Genomic DNA, 12,140 nt, shown 5'->3' with positions numbered 1-12,140 from the left:
GGTTTCCGATCTCTCCAGAAGAATGTGGGGATCGATGATATCAAAAGCAGCACTAAGGTCTAGGAGCACGAGGACAGATATAGAGCCTCGGTCTGATGCCATTAAAAGGTCATTTACCACCTTCATAAGTGCAGTCTCAGTGCTATGATGGGGTCTAAAACCAGACTGAAGCATTTCGTATACATTGTTTTTCTTCAGGAAGGCAGTGAGTTGCTGCGCAACAGATTTTTCTAAAAAAATTTAGATGAATGGAAGATTCGATATAGGCCGATAGTTTTTTAAATATTTTCTGGGTCAAGGTTTGGCTTTTTCAAGAGAGGCTTTATTACTGCAACTTTTAGTGAGTTTGGTACACATCCGGTGGATAAAGAGCCGTTTATTATGTTCAACATAGGAGGGCCAAGCACAGGAAGCAGCTCTTTTAGTAGTTTAGTTGGAATAGGGTCCAGTATGCAGCTTGAAGGTTTAGAGGTCATGATTATTTTCATCATTGTGTCAAGAGATATAGTACTAAAACACTCGAGTGTCTCTCTTGATCCTAGGTCCTGGCAGAGTTGTGCAGACTCAGGACAACTGAGCTTTGAAGGAATACGCAGATTTAAAGAGGAGTCCGTAATTTGCTTTCTAATGATCATGATCTTTTCCATTCATTTTTACAAGCACAAGCAGGGTAGCCTAGTGGTTAGAGCGTTGGACTAGTAACCGGAAGGTTGCAAGTTCAAACCCCAGAGCTGACAAGGTACAAATCTGTCGTTCTACCCCAGAACAGGCAGTTAACCCACCAGGCCTTCATTGAAAATAAGAATTTGTTCTTAATTGACTTACCTAGTCAAATAAATAAAAAAATTGCTATACTCACATTAACATCTGCTAACCATGTGTATGTGACCAATTTGATTTGATTACATAATGATCATATTTTTCTTAAGTTTGTTTACATGGTTATAAATAGTGACCGTGGAGCACATTGATGTCTTGGAGGGAGATTCAAATGTTGATTCCGGAAAGGATATAAAAAGAAAGGTAAATATGACTTGACAAGATAATATTGTACGTCATTACGAAATTGAATCTAATTTCATGAAATTATGTTAGATTTTTGAAATTATGTTTTAATTATGTGCATTTAGGATACATTGTATGCTAGCTGTTCAACTGGAGTTAGCATGCTAGAATCCCTGCTATTTATGACCAAATATCGTAAAAATGCAAAGCTGTCATCAGTCTAAGTAAGGGTGGCTACTTTGATGAATATAAGAACATTTAAAATATGTTTTGATTTGTTTTAACACTTTTTTGGTTACTACATGATTCCATATGTGTTATTTCATAGTTTTGATGTCTTCACTATTATTCTACATTGTAGAAAATAGTCAAAATAAAGATAAACCCTTGAATGAGTAGGTGTGTCCAAACTTTTGACTGGTGCTGTATGTGATCATGGTTAAGTTGAAATTGAACACTTATTTTCTAAATAAGACCATTACATTTTGTATAATGCTAGGATAATTGAATGATTTTGATGTCTATTTAATGAAACTTACCATGGTTATTACTGACAGTAATTTTCTATAAGATACCCCCTAAATCAACCAAGGAAAGGACAAGGACATACTATATATAAACAAAATCAAACATACCAGGAGTATCTTAAGAAACAAAAGAAAGACACCTCAAGAGAAAATAAAGCCGTAAACTGAAATCCATATCAAAACTCTCCCAGTGAGAAAAAGCACAAAAAAAAAGGAGGAAATGGGAAATGAACCAAAGAAACAGCAGATGAACTATCCAGAAAAGAGGTTATGGAGTCACACCTGGCAAGGAACACACCACCACACTCACCGGAAGTCTTACAGCTACACAATGATGACCTACCTGGCCCTCAAATGACTCCACGTCTATGTGATTGTTTTGGTGGACAGACCGTGATAATTCAACCAACAGAAGCAGACAAAGCACAACCTTCCACTTCCAACTGCACAGTATCACAGCCATCTTCTAGCGCAATACAGCCCATTGCAGACCTACAAGAGAGACTGATTGGAAAGTGGTGTGTTGTGAAATATGATGAAGACCTTTAACCTGGTATTATACAAGATGTTGATGCAGAGAGCAGCACTCTAGTCAAGACGAAGAGTCGTGTGGGAGCCAACTGATTATTTTGACCAATGAGAGAGGAACAACCAGAGAATGTGCTTAGGTTTGTCCCTGAGCCTCATCCAGTGACAAAATGACATATAATGCTTGATGGTGCAGTCTGGGAGAAAAATTGCTCTCTCGTTAAGCAATAGAGTGCATTAAGGGCATAACCTAATCTTGAGTGAGCCCACACCTGTCTCACGAGTCTGAATTAATAGACTGCAGCCAGTGAACAGTCATGTGTTCAATGTTAAACAGTGTTTCCAACCTTGTACATGTATTTCTGCCTAATGCATTGAATCCCAAAATTGTTCTAAAATATGCTTTATGTTCATGAGGCATGTAACCTTTGTTTTTTGAGGTTTTGAATGGTGTGTTCTATGTCTTCAATCAAGTTGAACATGTACAACTGTGACATTAAACTGTTTAATGGTATTTTTCATCCGTTTTATATGAAATATCCTTTCCACCACACTGTCATTACCACAACCCTAGGTCATTACCACAACCCTAGGTCATTACCACAACCCTAGGTCATTACCACAACCCTAGGTCATTACCAAAACCCTAGGTCATTACCATCACGGCACATCTTTTTGAAGAAGTGGTGTATTAACTTACAATTGATATTGAGGATTTTACCCATATGTGAACCTTATATGCTTGTTCTTGAGATAATTCCTAACATAATGTAAAATAGTAAGATATTGGTGTGTTAAACATGTTTCTGAGTATCACCAAGGCATATATGGGCATTTAAACTTGACAATGAGGAATACATATAATTAAGAAAACTTCCAAATAGTAAAAAAAAAATAACTTTCTGTAATTTCATTTTCAACTAAAATATCCCATTTTATGACTTGGTGGTAATGACATTAATCCTCAGGTATTTGGGGAAACCGTCAAAAACGTTATATTGTTCAATAGTATGGTCTCTACCACTATTAGATATTCTGATAGATAAAAAGCAGTTTCAAGAGGTTTTCTTTTCAAAAACATTTAACATGCCCTTATTTGCAAACCATGTGCATAATCTACCTCAAATACGTTGTACACTTGCACATCGACTCAGTACTAGTACCCATGTATAAGCCAAGTTATCGTTACTCATTGTGTATTTATTCCTCGTGTCATTATTTTTTCTCTCTCTCTGCAAGTAAGCATTTCACTGTTTACACCTGTTGTTTACGAAGCATGTGACAAATAAAATGTAATTTGATTTCTATGGAGAGGTTAAAGAGGATGTGAAGTATTAAGATCACCCACTAGGGGGTGTTATAATCCTACATTAATGTTGGGAAACGCAACACAGCTCCTCGAACCCTATTCTGGTCATTGCACTGAAGTTTGTGCAGATCTTTAGACAGGACCAACACCGGTTATGAACAGACCATCACAATCCATCAAGTTTTGCGGCAAAAATTGCAGCATAGTCTAAGGCTGGCTACATCTAAATACCAGCCTTTTCCTTGTGAGGTGATTTAGATGGTAAGTAGGCCTTTGATTATTTTGATACATTACCTGTGCTTGCAATTATGATCTGGTGATTAGAACTACCAAAAATGTTTAAATTAAAGGTTGTATTTGAATATGAGTCATTGCCTGTTTTTGACCAAGGTGTCTGTGTAATAAAGTGTTCATGAATATGAAAAACACCACCACTATGTAGCCCTCCCAGACACCATGTGTGATGTTTCATGCAAATAAGACACAGAGATTCTTTTTTTTAAAGAACAATGTTGTATTTAACAATGGAATTTTAGAAATAAATAAAGCATTTACAATTTAACCAAAAAAGTAATTTTAAAAAAATTGTTAAATTGATGAATGATACTGCCATAAGGAGACGACAGCATTTCACTTGACACAGGTAAAAAGTATTGCATTATTCAATGATTGTGGACCAGAGACCACCTCTCATCTTCATATCATTTACATACCCTTGCTCAAGAAGAAAACAACATAATGAGTGTATGAAAAGTAATCAGTTACCACCTGGTATAACAAGAATGTACAAACCAATTAAATAATACAGTATTGCATCACTTAAAAGTGCTCTATAAAAGGTGCCAACATTCTTCAAAAAAGAGGAGGGAATTAAATCCTGTTTCCCCAGAAGCCTTTGCTCCTGGCTCTGATCGTCACCTAGGCCAATGCTTCCAGGCAATATTTTGTCTCAAACGCTCAGAGAACTGTCTGTTTAACATGAAAAGGAAAACAATGAACCATTTCTCAGGAGTCAGACCAGTGGCAGCACACACAAGCAGTTTTCTACCTTGTCTTTTCCCAGTGATGTCTGATATCCCAGTGTCTGTTTCTTGGGGGTGTTTGTGCGTAGCTGGGAAATCATCCCAATTAGTAAGTAGACTGGATCTACTAGACATTGGTGGAGTAACAGTGACAAGATAAAAAAGACAAGTCAGGTTCATAGGTCAGTTCCCAATTAAGTCTCCGTCTTTCAACAAGCATTAGACCAATCAACATCTATTGTCTGGACAGAAATAGTACCTATGTAACAGACAATATGGTTGAAAGGATGAAAAACAACACATTCTTATCTTGAGAATTCTAAAAAATAATTATTGGTAAGGCAAAAAAAACACTTCTGAAATATCCGGTCTGTATCGATGAGTGAATATACATATGAAGCTAAAAAACATGATCAGAAATACACAACACAATGTAGTGCTTTGGTGGCAACTGGGAAGAGAGAGAAACGGATTATTGCTCTACTTGGGGGAGAGGAACGGATGGGATTACATTGTCTGTATTGCAGTGTTGACTTGAAACGTTGTTGTTTAGTGATTTCCCAGCTTATCTGCCTCAGTCTGTTTGAAAAGGAAAGGCGCTGGGGCACTTGAGCACATCCAAAGCGCCGGAAAAAAACATCCTATACCTTTTCTGAACAAGGCACTGACCAACAAACAGAAAAAACTAACTTTCTCTTCAAAAGCCCATCTGTCCATCCGACCGAGCCTATTACATGGAAGGCCAGGGGTTTGCCCGGGCTATGTAGCAGGGGCTCAGGCGTTCATTTGGCACCGTCTCAGAAAGCTTGTCTCTTTATCTCAACCGCCTCTCCACCTCCGCATGGGGGACGCTTTTATTCTCTCATTCATCAGCAGTCCTGCTCCAGGAGAGGAGGGGGGCACATGGGAGATAGGATGGGGATGTCAAGGACAGGAAGCCAGACAGGACGTTAGTAGAGCACCTGTCACAACTGAAGAGCCTCCTGCTCTCCTTCAGGAAGCGACTAAATGACTGAGCGCACTTTCTCTCTCTTTCCCCCTCCTCCCCTCTTTGCTCTTTCCTTTTCTCTGCATCTCTGCTCGTGGCCATTCACCCCTCTCAGCAGGACTGGAGAGGCTTTGGAAAACTCCACAGGAAATGAAAGAGACGGACTGCAACTTAGAAGTCTGCCGCCACGTCCTTCGCACTAAACCACAGGAACTGCACATCTCCTTGAGCCTGTTTTCAGAAAAAGCTTATTTAATGTTCACCAAATAGTGATGAATGAGTGTGTGTGTGTGTGTCATATTCTATACAGTTTTTTGAGTCAGGCAGCAGCATAGGCACCCTCAGTTTTTCATTGTCAATGGACCTTTCAGCTTATACCAAGTTAGGAGAAGAGAAACTCTCTCTCTCTCTCTCTCTGCCCTGGATAGTGAGAGAAATGGGGCTGACAGGAGCCCCCTGGGTCAGTTCAGTGTCGATGTCTGTCTGTGGGGGCAGGGCATCAGCAGCTGGGCGAGGTTGTGATTGGACTGTGCAGGTAAGCCAGGCTGCTGGGCTGGCCATGTGCTACCACGGAGACGGGGAAGCTGAATATGAAGGGTGAGGTGGGGGTGGAGGAAGACTTGGGGCCCAGGCTGGCTGCCGAGGGGCTGGCGGCCTCCACTGCACATGACGTAGCTAGCACCTGGGACTCAAACTGCAGCAGCTGACCCATGAAGCTGAAATTAGGGGAGATGATACTGCGGCGCTGCTTGACGAACTCAAAGGCTTCGTCCAGGCGAACACGCTTCTTCTTCATCAGGTATGCCAGGCAGATGGTGGCAGAGCGAGAGATGCCCGCCTGGCAGTGCACCAGCACACGTCCGTTAGAGTCTTTCACAGAGTCTGAAGAGAGACAAAGAGATAGGGGGTTCAGAACTGACTCCAGGATAGTGATATGTACAGGATAGGTAATACATAGTGCTCAGGATGATCTGTTGCCATGGTCCATAAGCTTTTATGATAGAGACACCCCCCTTGCACCCAAGAGAAAAGACATGCAAATGTACAGGTAACAGTCAAAATAAAGGAAACACTTGAGTAAATGAGGTATTCAAAATATATTGAAAGTGGGTGCTTCCAAACAGGTGTGCTTCCTGAGTTAATTAAGCAATTAAAACATCCCATCATGCTTAGGGTCAGGTATAAAAATGCCCAATTGCCCATTATTTTGGCTACGATGGCTAGAAGAACAGATATGTGTGACTTTGAAAGAGGGGTCTCAAAGGAAAAGGGCTATTTTAGGCTTAGCGGTTAGGTTTACAATTAGGGTGTGCACGCTTGCATGTGCGTGTCAGTCTCCAGATCTCATCCCAAGTGAACACTTATGGGAGATTCTGGAGTGGCGCCTGATATAGCGTTTTTCCATTGCCATCAAAAAAACACCAAATTATGGAATTTCTTGTGGAAGAATGGTGTTGCATCCCTCCAATATAGTTCCAGACACTTGTAGAATCTATGCCAAGGCACATTGAAGCTGCTCTGGTGGCTGATGGTGACCCAACGCCCTATTAAGACACTATGTTGGTGTTTCCTTTATTTTATATACAGTTTCCAGTATATCCTGCATCCAGACACCTACAGCAGCCCTTTCCATACATAAACATTTCTCACCATGAGAAATAGCAACAACAGGGGATATGCTCTCATCACAGGGAGGCCATTTTGAGTAGTAATACACACATATTTCCACATAGATAGAATTTCATAAATACTCATTAAAACATAGAAATGTGGTATCCACTTCTATACAAGTGCAGTCGTGTTCTCTCGCGTACACACACACACAGGTAACTCCAACTAACGAGGCGGCGCACCCATGAACAGTGGATGAGTCAGACTCCCTAAGCAGCTAGCTCTGACGCATTCAAGTCCATACACGCTTATATACACACACACACACACCTTCAAGCCTACTGGGTTCTCCACAGAACAGTGCAGAGGCTTTCATATATGTGTGTGTGTGTGTGTGTGTGTGTGTGTGTGTGTGTGTGTGTGTGTGTGTGTGTGTGTGTGTGTGTGTGTGTGTGTGTGTGTGTGTGTGTGTGTGTGTGTGTGTGTGTGTGTGTGTGTGTGTGTGTGTGTGTGTGTGTGTGTGTATTCTACCAAGATGGAACCTCTAGGAGCTACGCCCTCCTATCCTCCCTCATGGTAATCCCTAACCATTGGAGTACCGCAATAACTATAGCTCAGCACTCCTCTCCCTCCGTCGCCCATATCAACAAAGCATTTTGAGCATGGGCAACACACACACTGAGATTCTGCATGAGCACATGATTTACTCTCTATTTATTACCAATGATTTATTCTAAAATGCTCTCCCGTCAGATAGGCTATTACCTAGCATGAAATGAAAATGTTCTGTCAAATGCATTACGCCACCCAGGTTTGAAAGACACTGCCAACCATTACTCATACACTACACTAGCATTAATTACCAAAGGAGCCGTCTGTACAACATGTTCCTGAAGAGCCATCAATTAAAGTAACAATCTCGTCCCTGCAAGAAGACAACCTTCAATCACATGACCAAATTAACATTCTACTGGGCTATGCGGCAGCTGGGTCCTACAGGGACCATCATGGACCATGTAATTCTCCTTCTGCTCATGATGATGATGATTAAGCGGGCATTAGTCTGTGTCCCAAATGGCACCTTATTCCCTTTATAGTGCACTACCTTGTCTCGGGTCAAAAGAAGTGCACTATAGGGAACAGGGTGTCATTCGGGACAGGTCCCATGTATTCTTCTAAGAGATTGAAGCTTACCGATAAACTCAATGGCTTCTATGAACCAGGAGCTGATGTCCTCTTTATGGTTGTCCTCCACAGGAATGCACTTGTACTGGTAGACCCCCTCGAAGTGGTTGGGACAGTTAGAGGACACGTTGAGCAAGGCTGAGATGCCCATGCCGTCCAGCATGTCCTTTTTGGAGGCATGGAAGGCACTGCCAAGGTACAGGAAGGGAAGAATCTCCACTGGACCAGCCTGGAACATAGAGAAGACAAAGTGGGCATTAATACAGAGCCAAGAGAGAATAGAGGATATTTTACAGTCAGAATGTCTCTTTCAAACACCACAAATTAACACAATAAATAGGACTGGAGAAAGGGCCTATTAACAATTTGCAATCATCAATAAATTAAAAGGTTCTGATAAATACAATTTACAGTGTGCACTTTTTATGTGAATGATTTTAATACAATGGTAGCAGTAATAGGGTCTGACATATGGTCATATAAAATCTCGGCCAATCACCAATGGCAATGATTTGAACTCCAGCAGGTTATTTATCTCCGGACAGTTTATTGATTTGGGCCCTGTTATGTCATTGCTGATATGAGCCCGCTTCAAACGGCATAAATGATCGATAAGGGCTATGTAAAACTGTTATGTCATTGCTGATATGGTCCCGCTACAAACGGCAGAAATGATCGATAAGGACTATGTAAAACAGATGTGCATAGGGAAGGTCGGCCGGGTCACTGTTCGTCACACAGGCCTACCACCCATTCCAGCAGGGAGAGAAAAAAACGGAAGCATAACTGGTGCTCTTATCGAGCCCGGAAACCAGTGGATGGACAAAATTGACGAGTCCCCTAGTATTTCACTCAATGCCACATATTCAGTCAAACTCGGTCACCGAGATAAACAGGCACCCTTCTTTACCTGGTCATGGTGCAACGTCTGTGGAGTTCCACATGAAGAACAGGAGTCCAAACTGGACTGCGTAGAGAACGAAGATAACGTTTTGGTCTTCAAACAGAACTCGGGATACTCCGTGAAAAATGTGTCATAGCCCCCTGTGAAAAGAGATTACCGTTAGACATCGGGATATTCCAATCACAGGCCACACTCTCAACACAACATAATAGCGCACCGTGTGCGTTAAAAAACGACTGTATCGTTTACAAATTAGGCCTACCTAGCTTTATAGGGCTACAGATCACACATTTTTTCAATAACAACCAAATAAAATATTTCTGAATAATTACATAAAACATTATAGAACACAATCATAATTAGAATGTCAATTTCTTATAATGTCATTTATAATTTGGGTAGGCCTATGCCTAACGGTTAAGGCCTTAATTACATTTGAAAACCTATTAAATACTCGAATAGATTAAATGTTTTTGCATTTCCCCATTAACTTCCAATAATTTATTGAGAAATACTCTCGTGTGATTTTCTGCCAACACTGCGTCATTTAAATCTATTTTGGATAATGACATTGCGATAATGAGCCATTTACAATAATAACTATTATCAAATAAAAATGTTATGCGAAATCTTGACGATGAACCAATTGTTGAGGATCACAAGATACTCACTGCGGCACATCCTCGTGCACCCAGATGTGGCTCTCTACGCATTACATCATTGTTAGAACCTAATGCCCATTGTGGGTTGAATTGTGCAGCAATACAAAACGGCAGTACATGTACCCTACCATTTTAAACTGATTGAGACAATATGATAATAACATGGTAATAACACACTTGTCAGATATAATGAGACAGATGTGATATTTAATTGTTGTTATTTATATTTGTAAACAAAGTCAGCATTGGGCATGTTTTTAAATTCGGATAACCTTAAGTGCATTGTGATCATTTTACCTTTGAGTAGATATATTTCAGTTCCAAACGTGTCTCTGTATAATGCATTGAGCACCAGAGTGATTGTGCTATCGTCTTTAACCGTGTCTATGTCGGGCGTCCTCTCGTCGTAGAGAATCACAGCGGAGTACAGTCCTGATTTCAGCCGGGCTTTGACCTCTTCATCACCGGATAGAATCTGGTCTAAACTCACGGAGCCCTTTGCTCGCCTTCTCACGATTGTGTTACAGCGGATATTCACTGCGCTCCGAATGTGTCCAGCGCTAAACGCCAGGAATGATCTGCAGTCCAGCACCAGACATTTCGCACTGTCGTCCTTCAACAACCTTTTCAAAACGTTGCAATCCATTTCGCAAAGTTCATCCATGATAACCATATTTTCCACCATAATGAAGAAAAAAATGTGTTTTTCGTGTTGAAGAACACGAAGAGAGTGCTGGATGTACGTTAATCCTGAGCAGCTCCTGCGCAATGTTGTGCTGTTATTCTTCTGAGAGCATTACTATCACGAGCAGTCACCTCTTTCCGTTTTATGAATGGGTGGTGGCGTCACGCTGGAGGTGACGTCACCCGCTAGCACCATTCATTAACCATTCTCTCCTTTCTCTTCATTCATGAAAAGTCAACAATCAAAGCCGACAGAAGATGAAATTACCGCTGCCAAACCTCGAAAATTATGTTGACTCTCTTCTGAATGAATGCAAAATGCAGTAGTCTACTTCTATTCCCACGATAGTCTAAATCTTCTGGAATTATATATAGGCTACCATGCCGAGGCTATTTAATCATGTATTATTTTATATTCCTTCATATGAAGATCAATTGGTCAAATGTTACGAATGTGTTATCTGCCGGTGCCATTCTTGATTTAGATTCTAAGTAATATACCTTTGTGAACCGACCAGTACAGGCTGGTGGGAGGAGCTATACGAGGATGTGCTCATTGTAATGGCTGGAATGGAATTAACACAACAGACTTTCCACATGTTTGATACCATTCCATTGATTCCATTCCAGCCATTACAATGAGCATGTCCTCCTATAGCTCCCCTCACCAGCCTCCTCTGGTACAGATGATGCTTTCCCTCCCCCAATCCCTTTCTCTCAACTGGGTGCCAGAGGGCCAGGATACCTCTCTTGTTTGCTCACACAGCCGTTACAGGATCCTGCAGGATATGACCAATGATATTTGCCCAAACTTGTTTTTAGCAACAGGATCAGAGTGTTGAAAGCAGGGTATGCAGATTTTCTCAGTTTCACGCAGTCAGTAGTTTCACTGTTCTGGTCCATGGCAGCTGTCTTCTAGAACATTCACACCTCATCGGTAGGCTATCCCTCACTTCCACTGTGAAGGGGGTGGGGGAGCTCTACAGACGGTTATATCAGTGGCTAATACAGGATTAGTAAAGACCCAGTGCACTACTTTAGTGAACAGAAAAAGTATAATTTTCATTGTATTTTTTGCATTTTGGTTTTAATTTAAGGTTAGAGTTAGGCGTAGCGTTAGCAGTGTGGTTAAGGATAGGTTTTAAATCAACATTTAAGAAGATACATTTAGTAAATAGGCAGGGATTATGACTTTGTGGCGGTGGTAACGAGTGATGACGAGGCTAGACCAGGTCACTGGTGATAAGACATTTTTTTGTTAACTAAATTCAACATTCTCTCATTGACCTCTATACAAAACCCCTCACTTGGTGAGCGAAGAAAAACATCCCCTGCTGGAGAAGACAGATTTTGGGCCCAGTTATCGCTCTCGCTTCGCCTCTTCCTGGCTGATGAGCCTCAGTAATGGAGTGTTGTGCCAGAAACCCTATTGAGTGTTTCAAATTGTTTTTGGTTCCTTCTCCTATAATTGCAGCATGGTTGCTCTCCCTATCAGAAGAAATCCCATTATAATCAGCCCCGAATTCTTTTTTCACCAACATCATTAATGAACGGTTTCAATTTATTGTCATGCTGGAAAATCACTCTCTTTTCTTTCTTCTCTCACTCTCTATGTTCTATTTATGTCAGATATCTACTGGAGATCTATCCTCCATGTCCACTCTACTTTGTCTCTCTCTCTGAGTGGTTTTGATCAAGCATTAGTAACCAAGACA

At 41.0% G+C, this 12,140-nt stretch overlaps 1 protein-coding gene across 1 annotated transcript; it reads right to left on the bottom strand.

The window, feature by feature from the left end:
- Positions 1–3,859: 3,859 nt before the first annotated feature.
- LOC118387758 (dual specificity protein phosphatase 4-like) lies at positions 3,860–10,550 on the bottom strand. Its single transcript, XM_035776444.2, has 4 exons — positions 10,039–10,550; positions 9,086–9,219; positions 8,185–8,404; positions 3,860–6,261 (listed from the first exon to the last, which is right to left on the bottom strand). The coding sequence occupies exons 1-4, from the start codon at positions 10,424–10,426 to the stop codon at positions 5,879–5,881; spliced, it is 1,125 nt and encodes a 374-aa protein (XP_035632337.1). The 5' UTR covers positions 10,427–10,550; the 3' UTR covers positions 3,860–5,878.
- Between the last annotated feature and the right edge of the window lie 1,590 nt (positions 10,551–12,140).

Source organism: Oncorhynchus keta, chromosome 9 (genome assembly GCF_023373465.1).
Source record: "Oncorhynchus keta strain PuntledgeMale-10-30-2019 chromosome 9, Oket_V2, whole genome shotgun sequence".
Taxonomy (NCBI): domain Eukaryota; kingdom Metazoa; phylum Chordata; class Actinopteri; order Salmoniformes; family Salmonidae; genus Oncorhynchus; species Oncorhynchus keta.
Note: the sequence above shows the minus strand (reverse complement) of the source record. Positions and strands in the feature narration are given on the sequence as shown.